We start from the raw sequence: 21,342 nt of genomic DNA on the forward strand, positions 1-21,342 counted from the left end.
GTAAAGTGAGATTTTTTGTGAACTATGTTGTAAAACAAAACAAAAAAACGTGACCTTTTAAGATTTTTTGATATAATTTTATGTAAGTGGAATTAATAAAACATGTGAAACTATACAAATTGGTGGATTTTTCTGGATTTAACTATCATTCCGATTTTTTTAAACAACAACAAAAGCAAACAAACAAACAAACAAAGAATCCCCATATCATTTCGAATAATTATGTTCCAAATGATTATTTCGATTACGAAAAATAATCATTTTTTCTTTAAAAATGTAAGATATTCTCCTTCCTTTTTTGGAAAGCGATTATTATGGCATGGCTTTTTTTTTTTTCCTTTTCTTTAAAAAAGAGGGGATTAAAAACAGAGAAGCCTGAACACTGCTGCGTTTTGGAGCTCCGATCAGTCACAAAGCCTCCCTTTGTCTATAATTTTCGCTTATGGTTCAGTTCAGGTCTCTTCTTTCGGCAGAAAATTATCACACTACGCAAGTGGATTTAAATTAATATCTTATATAAAAATGTGAAATGATAATAGGAGAATGTTTATCAAAACACTTAAGCAGTTACCAGAGTTTTAGAATTACGTTTCAACAATTTTACTTGCAGCAAGGACTCCTACAGAGTGCAGCAATGTACAGAGGAGGACTAAAGCCTACAGTGTCTAGGCTTCATTTATAGTATACAGGGTTCATCCTGAGTTTTACGAGCACTTACATCTATGGAAATTCCCATGAAGACATGCTGAGACCGGTGGTCTTATTTCTGCTACCGCAGCTGTTCGGCTTCCGGTTAGTTTGAGGGTCAGTTTCCTTTTCAAAAGCCCCTTTCCCGTTGCAAGTGCACTCATGCATATATTAGTTGAGCAATAGCTTAACAAAATTTCCCATCAGTGATAAAAAAAAAACAAAAAAACTGGAGAAAACTGTATTTTTCATTTTATTTTCACAGTTATCAGGGAAAAAACAATCGGATGTGTATATGTGTTTTCATTTAAAAGTTTAAATGCGCAGACAAATGGTGAAATATCACGAAACATTTGAAACAAGAAGATGTTTATTTGACAAGAACTGGAAATACTGGAAACAGTAAGATGTTTTTGACTTAAAAGTCTACAAATTAAAACAGAATAAATATACAGTTTATTCCACAGGTTAATATCAGTCACACAATGCGTGTAGCCTAAAGATGGGGGGGAAAGAGAATTTATTGGCCACAGTATGACAATGGTTCATTATTTATATTCATAAATAGTCCGATGTTCTGTCTTTCTGCCCTTCTCTGTCACTCTATATATGAACTCCCATTCAAAGAGATGATTCATTGGCTTGTGCATCCATGTTTTTAGTTGGATGACCATCATTTTACATTATCTGCATTGAATGCTGAAAATAATACATGATTAAAGGCTGTTAGTGCAAATGAGTTCTATCCCAAAATAAGCACATACATGTTTAGAAAATTATTTTTTTTAAGTGTGTTTACTAGGTGATCAGTGCCACACAAGCATTCCCATCAGACTGGAGACTGAGGTCCTCACAGACAGGAGAACATGAAAAGCACAGGAGGGACTCCGAATCTCCAGACGTTTAGGAAAGACTTGGTGAATATCTTTACACTAGGCACTGAGCTATAATGCATGTATTTCACCAAATGCAGACAAATAGTACAAATGCAGACCCAAACCGGACGAGACTCTGCAGCCAGTACATAATCAGTATCGCATTCTTGATTAGTTGCTGGCAGCGGCTTCTGCCTCCTTGGTCGTAGCCTCCTTTTTGCTCTCCTCCCTGGTGCTGCGGTTCAGGCTTCCATTCAGAAAGCTGTCTGTGGTCTGACGCTGGAAGTGCTTCCTGGTGCCCACAAGGGAGGGGTTGTTGACCAGGGTGTAGAGGAGCTGCCAGTGCCTGCGGGCTCTCTTGGCAATGGACACTTTATTCTGCTTCTTATCCTGCTGGACGAGCTGGATCCCTGAGGACGTTCAGACATCATGATTGCACCAAAAGGTATGACATCTATAAGTCCTATGTAATGACATCTAAGGATAACCCTTTTTCTATTTTAAACTGAAATTGGAAAAGGGTGATTTGTGGGCCTCCCAAAAGACACCCTATATACAGCAGATAGAGTAATAATAGAAAGCAATCATATTTTAATCCTCTAAGCATGGTGGGAGCATACTGGGCTTTCCATTAACACGCTGAAAGCCAAAGCCCCTTGGGCTGAATGAATATGTAACAGGCAATTAGCGTAGCTCATCTGTGTAATCAGCTACTGGAGAAGTAATCACTGTAATACAATAGATTATTCCCGATAATACATTGTTTTCTAGATGCAAACAAGCAACATCTCCATGGCACGTTTCTAATTGGACTCAGCTGTGTCTAAATTCCACAACAACCGCTGAATCCTGGCGGATTTTCTTGTTAATTTGTCAATGTAATGCATGTCCTGCTGTCATGATATGTGAGCGACCATCAGTCTCTTCCTTTGTGTGTCAGTGGCGTTGCTGCAGATCTGCGATCCACCCTAAAGCACCCGTTCACACTTTGGATTAATGCAAGTTGTTAATATAAAAGATACAATATAGCACCTATATTACAGGATGCAGAGTCATAACGACAGTTTATGTGTTTATGACTGATATGATTAGGACAGGCAGCCGGACTCCAAGCTATTCTGCTCTAAGACTCAATTTGCTCTTAGCATATTAAATCAGAGCTGCCTTCATTTTCACTGTACGTGCAGCAAAGTGAGATGATCTGATTATGTGTTACAGTGACCTGCTATTAAATTCTAAACACCCCAGAGAAATTAAAGATGCTACAGCCCTTTTAATACAGGTATTAAGATGATTTTGAGCTTTAAGAATAATCTGGAGAAAATGTCTTAATGTCATGAAACAACTGAAACAATGAGCTGATCCTATTAACAAAGACTACCTGTGTGCAATGGTCACTCTTCTGTGCCATTAAAAAAAACCAAAAAACACCACAATGTGCTTTTTTTGTCCACACATGGAGAACAGTCTGTGGTGTGGATTGAGTTTTGTGCTACAGACCTTCTTCAGCATCTCGTGACCTCTGTCCAGCTTTGGTGTCCTGGCCCACAGACTGCAGCAGCACCCCACAGAAGGCCTTCATCACAGGGTGAGACTGGCTCACCTCGATCTTCAGATAATGAGCATAGCAGCGGTAGGCTGCAGGCAGACGTAGGGAGGGGTGAATCATTCTGACTGGGCAAAAGCAATAAACACACAGGACTGCGCCCCATGTTGGCTTTGAGGCAATCACACATAATGACCATACAATCACACTTTCTCTCTCTTTTTTTAACCACCTGCTTTTTCTGACAGCAAATCTGCAGACATTTCCATGCAATTAGAGTCCCTGCCCTGCACAGAATACAGATATCATATGAGCTGCAGTGAGCTGGCAGGAGGATAAAGTGGGCAGGATGCAAATTTCTAACCTCTAAGTGGGATCAGAAGAAGTGCTTTTTCTCATAGAAAATTGCTTCCACAATGCTTCCACAAACATAAAAGCGTGTTGCTATTACCTATTAATATGTTAACGTCCTGTTTCTGAGTCCAAAGAGAAAAAAATGGGAACTATTAAATATTTATTAGCCCTCTCTAAGCAATAGATGGATGCTAAAAAAAGTGCCAATAATTGATGAAGAAAGTGTTTTTTAGCCAAGCTACAATCCTTCTAATAATGACAGCATGTTCACTATTACAGAAATGGACACTATACTGATTCTAACCTGCATACACGTCAGTTATCTCGCTCACCTGGGTCAAAAGCCTCCACATTGCGGTTAAGAAGACTGATATCCATACGTCCCATGTGGACAATGTTGAACAGGGCTGTGATGATCATGCGCCAGATTCCCAGTATCGCCCCGATCAAAACGTTAACAGGAAACATCAGGTATGTCAGCAGGAACAGATTACCCCTGTGAGATAAATTAGAATGCATCAAATCAAAATCAAGCAGTAAAATTATGTAAGTACAGGAAAATGTACGGTAGAAAATGCAGTAAATCACCTGTTGTCCAGATCTCGTGTGCCTCCTGTCTTTTTGATGAAGCAAAACCTGGCGGTGACGTGTTGAATCAACACAACCAGGAGAAGCATGAGCCAGAAAGGCCTGAAAAGGTGAAACCCACATAGAAGGAGCAGTGATTAAAGCGCAAAAAACATTGGTAGCTGGCAGGAAATTGTACAACATACACAGAGAATGTTGTTGATTGAAAAACGCTCCAGGTGTCAAATTTCAAACCTAGCAGCACCACTGCACAGATACTCTCAGGTCTGGATTTACGACAACTTGTGTTTGTATCTTTTTTTATTTATTTATTTTTTACAAGGTCACAACCTTAAAATAAGCTAAAACTGAAAGCTGAGAGACACCAAGAATTATATCACTCACCACATGCTCCACAGGACCTGAAAGAGAATCAGATTCTGTCTGTGGAGGACAGGTATGATAACAAGGAAGACTGCAATCAGAAGGCAGAGGAAGAACACCATGGTCTGGATGATCATGCCTGCGGGGGAGAGATCAGAGCTTTACAGTCTTAGCACTTAGACACTATCCAGCATCCAACAGATCTACAGTGGTCACCCCACTGTAGAAGGCTCGAATACTCTGATATGTCGCTGCCCGAGCTGGTCGATTGAAAGAATTGCTTTTAGGCAATATTTAAGGAGCATGAACAGAAATAATACAAATATCTAACAGAATTTGGAAACTGGATATACAAGAATTGGTAGCGAGCACAGTTATGTCAAAAACAGGATGTAAAGATGTTGTTAAGAATTGCTGAGGTTTGTGTTTGGAGTGGAAAAAGGATGAACAGGACTTGGAAAGCATAAATCATAGGGACAGTTAAGGTTGGAGAGTTCACAGAAAAGTGAAAGAGGTTTGGGGAGTTGATGTGGATGTGTGTGGTGGAGAGATCCTGAGTATACTGAGGGAAGGATTGTGAAAATGAGCAGCAAAGGAAGAGGAAAAAGGAAAGGCCAAAGGAGCAGTTAATGTATGTGGTGAGAGAGGACATCCAGGGCATTTCTGTGATGAACAGATGAAGAACGGATGATCAGTGATCCACTGTGCTGACCCCTAATTAGAACAGTCAACAGAAAACTATGAGAGGGCATGCTGAACTCTTCCCTGAATATGGATTTACATACAGAAAATTCATCAAAGTTTTGTCTCTAACTTGTTTTATTTAAAGTAGAAACAATATATAGAAAATCTAAATAATAACAATCTTTCAGAGTAACTGTACCAATGCAGATGTGAGCTGCTGTGAAGCTGGTGTATCCCATCCAGCAGACGAGTGCAGGCCGGGAAGCTCTGATATTTCTCTGGCAGTTGTAAACATTATAGCTATCGCCTCTGTACAGCCCTTTCAGATTTGACCTACGGAAGGTAAAACACAATTAAAACAATGCGACACTATGGAATACATAAACTAGTTCAGCCCCAACTGTACAAATCACATAGTAAATTGAAGAAGCAATTTAGCAAGAGATAGACTGAATACTCAATTCAATACTTGACTCGGAAATCCATTTATTTTAATGCGATGCCATTTCTGGTAATGGCACAGTATTTCATTTTTCTTCTTAATAGCCATTTTCAATTGCAGCAGCAGTTAACACAGACTAAATGCTTCCCTGTCTGCATGATTAGTACTCTATTATGTTATAATAACCATGGCATTATAATGAAGTAGCCAGAATGCAAAGGAAATTCAATGCAAAACAACAACAAAAAAGGGAAAAAGTGCAATCACAGACAACCTACCGATGCAGAACCATAGATCGCATGAGCATAGCCAGGTTGACCAATCCAGACAGGGTCATTGCTGAAATATAACACACTGCAGAAACATTGGCACATGACATTCAGGTTTTTTAATGTGGAACGATGTCAATCTTGAACAGTAAAATTGTACAAAATAAATGCATCAAAAATAAAGGGCATAGCGTTATGTACGTGTGCATCTCTCATATTTCTAAATGGCTTCTCTTGTTGTCTTGTGTCACTTACCCTCTACACACCACATGTAATAAACCACTATCCGAACCACTTCATGTTTGTCTGGAGACAGCATGATTCTGAAACCAGCTAAAAGGTTTGCAACGTCTTCATTGACTCCCAAACGAGCAGTCTGGAGAGACGGCACGACTGCTGAGATCAGCAGAAGACCCATCTAAGAGGGAAAAAAGGACATTCATTAATAGCCAGTGAAGCTACTCTTGAATGCTAATGCAATAACTTTTATGGATGTGGAAATAAAATGAAACACATCATGATAATATTCGGAGCTTGGCTGAAGTTCTTGAGTTAGGATAAGACCGTTTGAGAGATTCTGCTCTCTCTTTCTACACCAAGCCATGCAATTATGTCTCTCCTTGTGTGTTTTGTTAACATTTATGAAATATACAGGGATTATTGCCTTTAATAGTAGCTGTGGTAGTTACCTGATACAGGGTTATGAAAGACACAACACCAGATATAGCCAGCTTCAGCGGAAAACGGAAAGCTGCATGAAAACAGTAAAGGTGTAGAAATATTAAGTTAACAGGATTACATATTGCTTTTCCAAATCTAAGCATATTTGTACTGCACACATTGTGTATTCATGCAGTTGCTTCACATGACCACCTTCTGTATAAATGACCAATTCAATAATTATTCCAAGAAGAGTTTGACCAGTTTTAACACCTAATATGTGCATGACATGGTATTAAGCAGGTCCCAGACAAATATATTTACCATCCTCTGGTGTATAAATGTAAGATTTCACAGCATCGGCTATTCTTTGGGGGAGTTTGGGCTTGCCTGTGCTCGACGTGCTGAAGCGAAAGGTGAAAAAAAAAAAAATGAAAGTTACATTAAAAATGTAAACAGCATTTTAAACCACAGGGAACTCATGGGGTAGGCAAAATATATATAAATGAATGAACCAACTTTAAACACATTCTTTTTCAAATCTGTTTCTACTTAGGTTAAAACTTTGGGCTCTTTGTTGCAGTACCACTGCTGCCAGTGGCACTGGTACACTGTACAAAGTGGATGGAATAATGAAGGCCTTCATCACACCTCTACCTAAATTCTTCAGCTTCACTTCAGATCAATAGCTCGATGCTTAAAACTTGGACACAACGGTGCAAAAAAAACATGTTTGTTCTAAAATCCCTAAAATGGTCAGTTCTTGAAAACCACTGCTGTTATTTTGCTGAGCCTCTCTCTGCTATGCTGAAACAAACTGTTTACTTCACTACATTTGAACTGTAGGAACACAGAGATGGCTATGTAACAGCACAGCAAATCAATGTTTTTGATAAGAGGCAATAATTCTCACCTGATTTTGGTAGACTTTTTCTTATTGAGCATTTTCTTGACATAGTCTCTATAGTAGCTGCTGCTCAGATCCTAAAAGAAGAGCAATCATATAAGTAACCAAATTTGAGGAGACATAAATTATTGAGTCAGGCTTTAATGTACCTAAACACCTTTGGACATCTGTGTCTTTAAGTTCTATCTACATGTAAATGTATTTGCTAAAATATGAAAAAAAAAAAAAAGCCTCCTTGCAATAAGGTTCATGGTGCCGGACATTGGGGGTGTGACTCATACACCAGCCGATCCCGACATCCAGTTTTGTCACACCATGCCAAGATTAGCATCAAATAAACACAGCATTGTGTCTCCTCATTGCAAAAACAAGGTAACCTTTTCATAAACCGATCAAGAACATAACGCAAACCAATTACGTCAAATCTACTTAAAATGATTAGGTCACAGATGTGCCGTGTCGGACTTCACATTTCCCCTCAGCCTAGACTTTATGAGCATAATAAGCCTGTAGAGTACAAGGCAGCTTATACAGGTTTCTCATGTCCACAGATTCAAAGGAAATGTGAGTCTCAGTAAGAGTTTTTTGTTAAAGGTCAGGTTCACACAAATGTAGACTATTAATACATACAATTGTTTCGAGTATGTTATGCAAGAAGCCCAAACAATTAGTGACATAAGAGCTGTTCAACAAAAATGACTCAATGAAGTCAGAAAAACTGCTCTCAGATCAATACTCACCTCCGTAGCATTGTTCTTTTCAGTGCCCTTTAAGCCCTTGAACAGAAGAAGGGGATACTGAAAGCTAAGGAATGCCAAGCAAGCAATCTGGGGCAGGCTGGAGAAAAGAGAGTAGTGTTTGTGTATCTGCAAAGAGGTAAAAAAAGAAAAAGAAAAAGATTTTAAATCACTTAGAGACTTGATTTGGGAGTTTGGGGATTAAGCGCTGGGAATACATTTTGCAAAAATAGCTTTTTATGTTTGTTGTGGTGAAAGTCTGTACGCTGGCCAAATCAATTCTCACCTGCCACACAAACATCTGAAACCTCCACTGACCGCACATCTCGTATCTAACTTGACAACTGAAATGTATTTTGAAAAGTAGCTGGCTATGAACTAAACGTGGATAGATTTTCTTACTAAATATGTAATTCTGTGTAATTTACTCTATTGTTTTTATGTGATTTAGCTCAAAACCTTACTAATATATTTTTTAAAGAAGGCCATCACACACAGTGTACTCTGGATGTGACATATTACTGAGACACACTAAAGTGATTAAGTGTGACAAAGCCTCTTGATTAAGACCAGCAGACAGTGGAACTAATTGTTTTGAGTCACAGGCATTCATAGGTCTGAAAACCTTAACAACTTGGACGTGGCACAAGATTTGGGATTGGGTAAGCTTTTAAAAATCCCAACCTTGTATCCATGGATCTATCTCAAATCCCCAATATTCATCTATTGAAATCCCATCTTTTGTAGATACTACAGATTTGTTTGGTAGTCAGTGTGTTTCCAGACAAGAACAAACCAGCTTTGTTTTTGAAATGACCCTTTATATTGAGACAGATGACAGACAACAAAGAAAGTGACTCAATCCTGGAGCAGATTCATTGTAACAAAATAAACCATTTATAAATGAACTGGAGCTAATTATGACAATGAAAGTGATCTGTGCTTACCACTGGTGTTTTTGGGCAGTCAATTATCTGCCAGACCAGAACACCAAAGTGTGTCCAAGACAAGAGGCTACCGAGTACATAGCCAACTTTATTATGTAAAGTGCCACATGCCAGGAGAGGGTAGTATAGTGCGGGGTAAAAGAAGACTCCCAGAATCACCCAGTTCTCTGCAAATACAACAGAAATGTGAGAAGACCAAGTTTGAAGGAGCTACAACTCTTATTGTACCATACCACAGACCAAAACTCTTGCTGAAACTATAGTTGATTTAGGCTGCATTTCTTACTCCGCTGAACCCTCTAGTGTTTAGGGATTGCGTAACGTTGCAGGGGACCAGCTGCCTGCTGTCCTTTGTTATGTAATTTCAGACACAAAGCTTCTTGCCAAGCTTACAATCAAACTCCAGAGTTTAAAATAACATAGGAGCAAAATAATCCAGTTATATAAGGCAGACATTTAACACTATTTTTGTGTATGGGGACACGTCAGCCTATTGGTTTTAACTGCTAAGATAACTCACGAAGTTACGGGACAAGCAAATGTTAAAATTGTTTGCTGGAATGATCAAGACGACCTCACGTTTGTTAGCGGTGTCTGTTGTGAAGGGGAGAGGGTTTGGCGATATGAGCAGGCCCCACAGTTTGCACAAGAGCACTCCAAACACAGCCACTGCCAAGCCCTTGTGCTGCGTATGGTCCAGGAAGTTCACCGGACTGTGAATAAAGCAGCAGGTATTTAGAGCTCACTTGACATCCTCCTCACATTTGGATAAAACAGTTACTGATCAAGTGAGAAATGATGAAACTTAAAAGGAACATTTTTAAGTTTTCACTAGAAAACTTTAAAAAAAAAAATGCCAGCTCAGTTAGAGAAGATAGAGACAGAGAATTTTCTGATTCATGTAGCATGAAAATAAGGCTTTGATTTTTAAAGTTTTAACCTAAAGTTTCAAACGGATCACTTGAATGTTCTCACCTGAATCCAGTTCAGGTTTTTGCCATAGTTTCAGTCACTGACCAATGAACAGCAGAAATGTGGGATAATTGAATGTCATCTTGACTTGAGATTTAATTAATAAATAAAGTGACAAACAAACTAAACCATGTTTCCAATTGATTTAAGGTCTTACCCAAAGCTAATAAACACAATTAGCACCTGCTACATTTAAAACTCACCTCAAATGCCAAATTATCCCTACAATAGATTCTGCTATAGCTTCTGCACATAAAGCTTCATGTCACTGTTAAATAGATGGAAGCCAGTAGACAGGTAGACTGAAAATCTGGGTGAGAGTAATAGTAGGGTACAGGACGCGTCTCTAAAAACTGGATTTTCAATTTCACCTGTGAAACTGTAAGATAAAGTAAAGTGAGGCTCACCTGAGTAAACCTGGGAGTCCTTTCTGTCTGTCGCCGACCTTCATGCGTCTTGCCAACACTGCCAGAATCAGCATGACAACAAGCTAAAAGGAGAATAGACCTCAGTTAGCCCACCATAGCTCACTACAGCCCACTATGCAGCTTATGCTTCACTCTGCATCAGGCAAAAAAAAAAGGGAAAAATGATGGGGTGTCTGTGATACAAAAGGCAAAACACCAGCGTCTGACTAATGCTCCCCAAGAATGTTGCTTGAATGAAGTTCAATGACCTGTCATGACCTGAGACACATTTAGAAAGCAGAAATGGGGGGAAAAAAGCTAGACTATAAGTCTGGACCGACTACAAAGACCATCCATAATCAGTTAATGAAGGAGCTTCATCATGAAAACACAAATGTACTTATCATTAAACCTAAAATGGCAAATCTGTGTTCAGTTATTATACAAATGTTTTGTAATGTAGTGCTTAACAACTTCTAAATTTGAAAAATTATATCTCAGTTTAGTCAGAATGTGGGCTACAAATAGCTTTCTTTTTATTATTCCTGTAAGTGCAGCGTTTAATAAGCAGCAAAACATTAGGCAAAAACAATTTTCTAATATGGATCACGCTTGTGATCACATAACAGGATTATTTGTTCCTGGGATCACTGCCAAAGGGCTCGCACAACTTCCTTCAAACCAACATTTTTGTACATTTTTAAAACTTGAATGCAATTAGAAACGAAAGAAACGCAAACCTTGGTGTCTCAGTGTGGCACATCAGTACACGCCTGACAACAGGATGTAATATACAGGACAGTTTAATGTGGTGTCATATTAATCCAAGAAGACTGCAGACTTACAGATATCACAGTGATGCATATATGATAGAGCCTGTCGTCAGCAGTAGGGTCACAGGGAGGGATTACTCTAAAACAAATGGAGCAAAACATTCATGTGAGTAAAATATAACTGAAGGCTTTTGAGTCACTGCGCTGACCTTCAGTATACCTCATTAACCTTTTCACACTTTCCCTATCAGCGCCATTTGTGGTTGGAAACTCTGCAGCTGAAATCCCGCAGGAGAGATTTGCATGTTAAACGGATTGGTATCGGCGTGACAGGGAAACAACAAATGCCTATGTTCATGTTCCTGTGCTCTAGAAGAGCAGGAATGCCTGGTCATGGGGTTGTAATTACAATTCAGAGAAGGCCTCACACATCAACCACTTACTTTATCATCTGTGAGCATAAAGATGGCAGCTTCCAGAATAGATGTTTCAATATTTCCTACCTTTCTAAACAATCTGTGAATTCCTAACTTGCTATTTTATAACAATGTGAAAAAATTAAATTATAGCCAGCTCTCAGTGGTGCAGCAGTTTATGCTTCATAAACTGACAGGGAGCTATATTAGAGGCCCAAGACTAGCTACAACTCAATACAGTATTATTTTTTTACAACAGCAAAATGGCTTTTTAGCTAAACATGGCAGCTTCTTCCACCATACTTCATTCGTGTTGTTCATCTGGAGGCATCATTTCTTTTATTAACTACCCCATACCAATGAAAACATAATGGATTTTAACAACATAGAAAAGCAATTTGGACAAAAGGAGCTAAGAGGAAAAAGCTTCACTGTGGGATACGTCATGGATCTTTAAGCGGTATCATATAAAGTGAAACTTGGTAACATTTTGGGTGTGAAAAATACGTACAGACAAATGTTTAAAAAGTCTAATGTTTTTCCAATAAGTTCCACAGGCATTTCCAGGACAACCTACAACCTCAAAAGATGAAAAGGATACAGCCTCGACATGATAAATAATAAGAACTGAAAGAAGACCACACACTGACGCTGGCGCTAGCACTGCAGAAGTGTGCCAAGTGTCACCTAATATCTCAATGAGAGGAGAATCTCACAGAGACATTGTTCACCCTCAGAGAAAGTTTTAAGAACTACTAATAAACATCAAACAAAGTGCAGACTAATTTTAAGCAAAGATTTAAAAGCATTAAAGTAAAATAGCATTAACTTGAAAGAATTCAACTTAAATCTTAAGACTTTACTTACTCTGGTTCAATTTTGGATGGCAGTGGATCCAATTCTGGGTAGTCATAGTCCATTGCGACTTCTCTTTATCAAAAGAGTCCCACGTCTTACAAAAGACCTGGAGTTCTTTTAACCACAAAGTGGCACACAGCTGTGATCACCTTGTCTCCAAGGCAAAAGTGTCTTCCAAATCCCACGCTGGACTCAGTTGCTGCTGCAAGTGTCCTTGTTTCCCTGTGTTTGGTCTACTTGCACTCAGACTCAGCTACCCTCCTTCACTGCATTCAGGTGACCTGGTCCCACTGTGGAGCTGAGAGTAATGTGACAGGTCCTGGCTGCACCGCGTTGCCTCTACCTTCCAAAGGCCCTATTTCAGCTCAGGGTTACCACCGCACCAAGAGCCTGGGGAAGAGAGCGAGAGGGGGGCAGGGTGTGAAAGAAGGGAAAAATGTGGAGATCTGGGTAGCCAATCTGTAAGGCCACCTGTGGCTTACAGGGATTACATCTACTTTTGGAGTTGTGTTATTGGACCTGTGGCCGGTGGCTGCAGTGGTCAGGTGTGCAGAGTTATAAAACTCCAGCTGGGACTATGTGGGTAGCTGGGAGCTATGAGGCTTTTCTATCGGAGCAATCAGAGTTCCACGTTGATAACATGGAAATTCAGGTGTTGTTCCTTTCAGTCATGGTTCAGGTGCATTTGCTAAAGGTTACCCAAACTAAATCCAGGAAACCCACCATTGCAACATGGAACAAGAAAAGCAGAATGGAAGGGTTTCAATACAGTCACTAAGGTGTATCCTCACATCACCTCGCATAACTCTGCACCTTCAGCATGATAAGGATCAAGGAGGGGTTGATTTACCTCAGTACTTTGTCTTCTGCACATAATTTAAGATAGCATGTCCTAGTACATATTTATGTGACGACAAGTTTCTTAACCAGATATGTGCATCTTTAGCCTCCATGTTGATATCAAGTTATTTTAAAATATTTGAAAGTTATGTCCAAACAATGCTGCAAGTCGTCCTGATAAGGATCACAAAACATAATGAGAAAGGAGGAAATGTGTATATGTGATGGTGAATGAGTTACTGTCAATGTGCCCAGAGGGAAGAAATTTCATCTGAGCTTTTTTATTTCTTTAACATACCAATGGTGTCTTTGACAGATGAATAATATATAAAAAAGGGTTTCTTGTATGGATGTACAATGGACAGTAAAGTTCAGATTATAAATACTAATTGCCTTTCACATATCTTTAAATTCAGTTACCACTGCACATAGTTAAATTATCACATTATTAATATTGTTTTTTAAATTATTTGATAGAGGTTCGAGAAAAATTAATTTCTTTCTGACGGACTTTCATTTCTCCTTCTTCCCCTTCTTCCTAAAGAACTGAATACCTGATTTGTTGGGCAAACAGAAACCATCACTGATTTTTAATAATTTATTATCCAATAGCTGTAAGTTATTTGTCGAGCAGGGATGTCGGACAATTTGCTGTTTCAGTCTTTTCATATGTGATGAGTTCCTTCTTTTCTTTTTGGTTTTCCATTATAAACTGAAACTCTTGGATGGGTCAAGTGATACAAAAATAAGTAGAAGTTATTGCATTGGTTGCTTTTGCACATTTCCTTCAAGTTTGGACCATGTGGCTGATCGGTCTTTTAAAAAATGAGAACAAATAAATCAAGAATGAATATAGTCTATGGTTGAAGGCCTAAAATAATAATATTTATTGTTTTATACCTGTGTTTTTGTCTGTTTCACATGACCTAGTTCAACCCATGGAAGCAGGTTGCCATGACTCCCTAATCAAGACAATTCTTCTGTAAACATTAAATCCAGGTACAAAGCAGGTTTACTCAAAATATCAAAATGTGGCTATGCTATGACAGGTGACCACAACAACACAGGTTCAGGTGGTGTTGCTGTACTTCAGTAGAAGCAGTATAATCAACAATAATCACAGCAGTCTCTCTTATTTGTCATTACTTTCAATAAGGAATGTAGAATATCAACAGAAGCTTAATCTCTCTGAAGTTAGGCTCATCCTTGCTCCCATCTAATTAACCTTATTAACTAGATGTTGGCTACATGGCTACCTTAAGTATGACAAAAGCATAGGAATGTGTGACAGAGGTCAGAGGTAAGCGTTATAACTCCTGTTAATTTCCTTTTGTGCAACAAGTTGAATAAAAAAAACAAAAAAACAGAAACACTTGAAATTGTATATCTATGTTGCCCCACATACACAAAAGATCCTACTGTATGTATTCTGTGCAGCATGTCTGCAGAAATCTCTTCCAGCATTCAGCTGCAGCTGGCTGAGACTAAGTCAGTTCTGCAACATTGCTTCCATGTCTCATTATTCCAAGATTAAAGGCACACAACCTTAAAACTCAACAAAATTTCCCCCCCTAACACCCTTAAGAAAACATGGTTTCTCAAGCTTAGTAAGCCACCAAATCAAATGTGCTCCCAAAGAAAAACTAGCCCGACAAATAAAGGGGTCAGTGAACAAAGAATGCTTTGAACAGTTACATCACAGAGAGGCAGTTTGATTGAGGCAGACAGTTCACTTGTATCAGGTTTAGGAAGTCAGCTCGAAAGCCTTTTGGAAGAAACTATGTTAAGCATGAGTGTTTAAAATAAACACAATTGAAATACTGATTAACTAATCCCTTCTTAACAATGTAAACACCGACATCATAAAGACAGACAAGGCAGGCATTCACAAACTAGTTAGATCTGGGAAAGCAGACATTGAAAAGATGTTAGCACAATCACTCACTGCACCAAAATTTTATATACATATATATTTTTGTGGTGACTCCACCTTTATTGCATCTTAAATTACCTGCTAAATGTGGAGAAGGTGATTTTCATAACTCTTTATAATCAAACACTCCACACACCTTTTATGTTTTTCATTTTTCGCAGTTCAAACCAAAATGTAGTTGCAAATCAGATCAGTTTCCCACAGATGAACATGACTGTCGTGTTTTATGTGAAAGACAGCTGCAGGGATCGGGTTAGATTCGGTTTCCTGCAAACATCACTGAGAAATTTCATGCCTTTGAAGTGGAGTTTGATCTTGCAAACAAAGGCACTTTCAGTTTGAGAGCGACAGCAGGTAACTCAACCACCTGTGCCACTGTCCCGCATGTGCAATGGACTAATCTAACCTTGCTTGTGTTTTGTGCAGTTAAACCTGCACCTTCTAGGGTGATTAGAAGAGCAATAACGTGAGTGTATTTTACACCATCTGCAGTGGCAACTTAATTTCATTATCTTTAAATAGCTAGCTACTTAACGACCACATGTGGGTGTGCTGCAGCACCAGATAAGCATGGAAAATCATCAATTGCTTAAAATCTACCCATTTCCAATATTGCCAAGAGCACGAAATCAGGCACATTTAAACAAGGTTGGTTTTGTGCATCACCTTGACCTATAGGCAGCTTCAGTAAAACACCACTCTGGACTAGCTCACAAAGTTCACCAAAACTATGGAGCCTGTAATTAGTACCTTACCTTTTGCTGACCTGGTGCTGTCTTTAGAGAAGGGACTGAGGCTTCATGCACCCCTTGAAGAAGTTCACTAATTACAGAAACATAACTCTCAAGTGCAACTATTTTTTTTCTGAACAGCTCTTGCAGTGTAAAGTGGGGACTTTGTACTCTCTATCTTGTTGTGATGAAAGCATCATAAAAGTGCTGCTCCATGCAAAGAGAGAAAAAAAAAACTGTTGTGAAATATAAAGAAATGATTAATGTGGCCAAGTTCAAGTTTTAGTGTGTAGGTATAGATGCATATTTCTATTACTACAGTTACAGGCAATTGGTGCTAAAACGTTTGTCACATGGGCGTGCCTGTAGATTGGAATCAATATTTAAAGTGATACATTATTAGTTTACTGCCATTATTTAGCCTTATTGGTGCTTTTAGCCTACTTACTGACCTTTGTTGACATCCTGCTGGGGATTTTTGCACTGTTGACATATCAGGTCAAAGAGGGAATTGTTCCTGTCATAGATGTGTCAGACTGGGGAAACATCTGTCACAATGCACGGGAGGTCCATTCCCATCCACTGTGTCATCCCATGACTGTGAATTTCACGTGATTTATTTAGTTTTTGCCCAAGCTGTGCAATCTGGGAAGAGACGTCCTTCAGATTCAAGACGAGTCAGCCGACAGTGTACGATTCAATTTTTTTTATTGATGTTTTTTCTCTACTAATTGAGGCTCTGTTTGTTTTTCACCCAGGTAAAAGCATCATAGATGGGGATGCACTCCTGGGCAAAATTATCAACTTAGTTCTTTCCCTGGAGACAAAGTGATCTACTAAGAGCAGCTGGTGTATAGTGAGTTTATTAAGTTAGGTGCTTTGTGAAGGTCATTATTAACTCCTTTTCATGGAGGAGAGTTCATTGTTATTCCTGGAGAAGAGGAGTTATGCCTACACTAACCTCGGGATTTTGATAACACTCACAACATACCTCACTTTCTATTTTTTCACACCAGGGAGCAGTAAAATTCACGTCTGCAGTCTCTTAGGGTAAAACAAATGCTATTCTTCCCTTGTCTAGTTTTGTGATACTGGAGTAGAAATCTCAAGTGCAACTTTAAGAGCCCAGAGTTGCTCTTCTACATACACGTCACAGATGACCTTCCTCTGGCCTTTCCATACAAGTGAATACATCCTCCTAATACTGTTGAGCAAGCTCTTGAGGAAGCACAGTAATCACATCATGAGGATGAGCTTGGTATCATAATTATTAACTTGCTGACTTCAGGTTTCTTCTGAGTTTTTCACAATTTAAGTTTCAAAGTAAAAGTTGTCCAGGCTTTTCTTTGTACATCAACAGCTTTTTCACTCATTTTTAGTCCAGTCTTTGTACCTGATCATTTTCAGAGTAATTTGTTTTTCTTTGTTTGTTAAGACACTTAACACTGACTGTTCAAGTATAAAACAGCATATTGGTTCAAGGGATGAACTGGTATTGTGTCTATACATAATAAACATTTGGCCACTTTGTTACTTGCATGTCACAAGAACACATTGTTCTAATTTCTTTAGTTAATCTAATCTATGAAAAATGCAGTAAATAAATTAAAAACACAGTTTGACAGGCATAAAATATTATTTTTGCACCAACAATGTGACCTCCCAGATAGCTATTAGTTGGCGTATCTCAGCATGCTATCCAGTGTGTCCTTAAAACATTTGAGGAAACTGGACAAGTGGAGGACAACTGGTGAAGAGGCAAGCCTAAAAAACTATCTAGAGCAAATAAATATGATCTAAAAGTCGTGTTTGTAAAAAAAAAATATAGGTTAAAAAAACAGCAAAGACCTGAGCCCTTCAGTTGATCCATGTACTATTCCCTGAAAGATAGCTGTCAAGGAGCCATTATGCCAAACTACACAAGAACTGGACTGAAAATCTTACTGCATGAAAAAAATCCACATTTGAAATTTTCTGTTCATTTCATTGTCAGTATGTACAGAGGATGTCAGGAGAGACAACAGTGAGTGTCAACAGCCATCTGTAAAACATGGTGGAGGCTTTGTCAAGATTTGGGGCCACATTTCAGTCAGTTGTGTTGAGATCTTGTCAAACTTGGAATTAGAGATGCAGAAAAAGTACCATCAGACTTTGGAGAACTATTCCTAAAGACTACTCAAAGAAATGGCAAGAAAGCTTGCCTTGCCGAGAGTTCAGGCTGTGTTGAAAAATAAAGGTGGTCATAACAAATATGGACGCTTCTTAGAATTATACAAAATCAGTTTCACCAAATCACTGCACCTACTTCCTGTTGTCCTAGCAACATATGAAAAAATACATGTTGGCTCAGGGTTACTCCGCAATACTGTATGTGTGCCATAAATATGAAAATGTTATTGTTGGCAAAATCAATTCATATTGAGTAAACTGAGTAATATTAAGAAATATTGCCTCTGTGTTAAATCATGGCTAGTGAAACCTCGCGGGTACATGAGGCTAATTACTGGGGATATTTTTCTTCCGCTCAGTCTGCCTCACTGCCTCTGTCATAATCAATGAGCCTTGTAACAGTCAATTAGGACATAATTGGATTTGTGCATGTTCAAGGCGGGAAAAGAAATGTACATTTGAGGAGACATGAAAGAACTGCTTATCTCTGTTGACAGCTGCAATGTAGCTGAATTGGGTCGGCCAATTGTAAATTTCTGAAAAATTAAGTCGGCGTAAGCATATTTCAACACGTCCCCTCCCACTCTATCCTCACATCCCTTTTATTTGGCTTGGTTCAAACAACTTGGATTTACATCAAAATACTTGAATTTAGCCACATAGGCTACATACAGATTCAGTTAGTCAGACTCATGTTCACACTGATGTATACACAATGAAGTTTAATATGATGATCAAAAGACTGAAGTCATTTACTCAGTTTAGAATTAGTAAAATGCATTATTTAGGGTGACTCTGATTTTTGAATTCTTCTCACATCTGTTTTCACTGATGCATACAAATGAAAATACACGTCTTTTTATCTTAAGTAATTCCTCAAATATTGTATATTTAATGTTTGAGAGGATTTATAGTTTGGAGATGTCAATGTGAAATTCATATTCCACTCCGCAAGCTGTTAAGCTAGGCTGTTAAGCTAGGCTGCCTAGCTTTCGTATGGCATTGGACAATAGTTAGCCTAGCTTGCTAACTTTAGAATAATTTCTAGGATGTATTATACTAACAACTGGATATGGGACTTCAAAGCATCCTCCATTCACTTGAGGTACATGTATGTTGCCATACCAACTTCACCTTCTTTTTAGGATAAGAATTTTAATTATAAACCCCAATGGTAATTTTTTTTGAGGATTCTGCTATAATGAAAATTTTACAGCATATTATATAATAATATAATAGTTATAGAGAAAGTCCTTATTAATCTGGGAGTAATCTGGGAACCCACTGGTCATCACCTAAAGACTTGGTCTTTGGTTAAACAGGGACTATTTCCCATTTCTCAAATTGCCACCTTCTTATGGTGGAGGGGTTTGTGCGTTCCCAAGAGCTATGTTGTTGGTGGCAACTTGTCCCTGGTAGGGTCTCTCATGCAGGGGTAGATCTAGAGAAATTTTCTTAGGGTAGCATGGAAATCAGATGGGATAGCAAAATCTGTCATGGTGGCTGTGTGGCTGGCAGAGCTAAGACCCAAATGCAGGACTCGGAAACACAAGGATTAAACTAAAAACTGGCTTAATTAAAATGAAATACAAAAACGAAATACAAAATAACATGAATAACAAAACTAAGAAAAATACCTTACATAAAACAGATTTTGATTTTATGTACAGTATAACCTATAATAAATACACATGTAGTCCATTAAGTATAAAACCTAGAAAGCTACACAACATGAGGTAGATTAAAAACTTTTATTTTTAACTTAAACTTAAGTTAGAAATAAAAGTCTAACTTAAGTTTAACACTAAATAATAATCCAATTGTTAATTGCTTAAATTTACACAAAATGTCAGAAATTTGCACTGTCATGAGCAAATGGATGTATTTTTCACCAGAAATTTAATTTACATGATTTACTGGGTTATTAACCCTTTAAGCCCTACCATAGGCTCAAGCCCGCCAGAGTTATCTTTATACTTTTACATGCTGTAGTGCCATTTTTGGAGCATTTGAAGTTGCTATACATCAATATAACTATTATAGCCCAAATTTTGATAATATGTATGCATTACGTCTATAATAACTACATAAATTGCAAAAAAGAGCAATAAACTACAAAAAATTTAAAATTGTTTTTGTTTGTTGTTTTTACATATATTTCTAGTTAGAGAAATTTAAGCGGTTTGTCCCTCAAAACTGTAAATACAAAAAAGTTGCATAAAATAGTTTCTAACAACAGGAAATTTATTTTGAGTGCCTTCTATTTTTGAGATACACAGATACACAGATAAATATTATAACGCAAATTTGCAAAAAAAAAAAAAACAGCATGTGCATCAAAATAAACTATTTTCAGCAGTGCAATTTGAGTTCTAAGCATCCCAGAAACTATTCAGAAAAGCATGAAGTCAAACATGACTTTTAAAAACACCATTACAGACTTATGAGGCCCCGAAGGTTAAAGAAAACTACATTTTCTGCGAAAATGATGTCACTTTCGGTTTCGGCCAAGTAATGGTGGACAGGCGTAGTTCGCGTTGACGTCTATTCCAACGTAGGAAGTGTTATGAACAGCTGATCGGATCGGCAAAGCGTGTTTCTGGAATATTGTGTTTTTGTTGCTGCAAATGCTTTTAATGCTGTATTTGCAAAGTTATATGTGGAAGGAAACCATGACTTAGGACAAGCTGATGGCATAAGATGTAAGCACAACTCCTCCGGTTTCATGTGCAAAAGAATGATTGTGCTAGCTCACGTGGTTCCGGTTCTACAGGGATTTAAAAATAGTTACGCAAAACGGAGCGTGCCCACTCCGACCGGTTTTAAAGGTTTAACACTGAACTTCATTCCATTTCCAGAGTGTAACAATCAACCATCTCTGTTAAAATCTGAAATGCCCATAGTGGTGTTTTAAAATGTGCTCTGGCACAACCACAGGTGTCGGTTTTAGGATCTATATTCAATGTTAATTGTAGCTAGACTCAATGTATTAATGCTAACTTACTTTAATAAAGAACATTTTCATATGCAAAACTAGGGTGGCACTACAGGGATGGCAAGAGATTATTTTAGGGCGGCACATGCCACCCCATGCCACCACAGTAGAGCCGCCCCTGCTATAATGGAAAATTGGTTCCTGTGTGAGGGGTCAGACGTATAGCGATTCAGATACCCCTATGCAGAA

The 21,342-nt window shown here is 38.3% G+C and overlaps 1 protein-coding gene across 4 annotated transcripts in view; it reads right to left on the reverse strand.

The window, feature by feature from the left end:
* Positions 1 to 763: 763 nt before the first annotated feature.
* Positions 764 to 21,342, reverse strand: part of stra6 (signaling receptor and transporter of retinol STRA6) — a 63,876-nt gene continuing 43,297 nt past the window's right edge. For 3 of the 4 annotated variants that reach the window (XM_040025798.1, XM_040025799.1, XM_040025800.1), the window contains 17 exons: positions 12,495 to 12,875; positions 11,284 to 11,350; positions 10,439 to 10,521; positions 9,639 to 9,772; positions 9,060 to 9,226; positions 8,116 to 8,241; positions 7,382 to 7,452; positions 6,793 to 6,872; positions 6,498 to 6,559; positions 6,064 to 6,226; positions 5,818 to 5,893; positions 5,297 to 5,430; positions 4,435 to 4,552; positions 4,051 to 4,152; positions 3,795 to 3,958; positions 3,063 to 3,200; positions 764 to 1,972 (listed from right to left, as the gene is read on the reverse strand). In XM_040025798.1, the coding sequence (XP_039881732.1) occupies positions 1,734 to 1,972; positions 3,063 to 3,200; positions 3,795 to 3,958; positions 4,051 to 4,152; positions 4,435 to 4,552; positions 5,297 to 5,430; positions 5,818 to 5,893; positions 6,064 to 6,226; positions 6,498 to 6,559; positions 6,793 to 6,872; positions 7,382 to 7,452; positions 8,116 to 8,241; positions 9,060 to 9,226; positions 9,639 to 9,772; positions 10,439 to 10,521; positions 11,284 to 11,350; positions 12,495 to 12,547 (1,977 nt within the window). In that variant the 5' untranslated portion in view covers positions 12,548 to 12,875 and the 3' untranslated portion in view covers positions 764 to 1,733. Of the gene's footprint in view, positions 1,973 to 3,062; positions 3,201 to 3,794; positions 3,959 to 4,050; positions 4,153 to 4,434; positions 4,553 to 5,296; positions 5,431 to 5,817; positions 5,894 to 6,063; positions 6,227 to 6,497; positions 6,560 to 6,792; positions 6,873 to 7,381; positions 7,453 to 8,115; positions 8,242 to 9,059; positions 9,227 to 9,638; positions 9,773 to 10,438; positions 10,522 to 11,283; positions 11,351 to 12,494; positions 12,876 to 16,013; positions 19,869 to 21,342 lie in introns of those variants that run through there. The other variant, XM_040025801.1, reaches the window with a different exon arrangement.

The sequence above is a fragment of the Simochromis diagramma genome, unplaced genomic scaffold (assembly GCF_900408965.1).
Source record: "Simochromis diagramma unplaced genomic scaffold, fSimDia1.1 OVJJ01000293.1, whole genome shotgun sequence".
In the NCBI taxonomy this organism is placed as follows: domain Eukaryota; kingdom Metazoa; phylum Chordata; class Actinopteri; order Cichliformes; family Cichlidae; genus Simochromis; species Simochromis diagramma.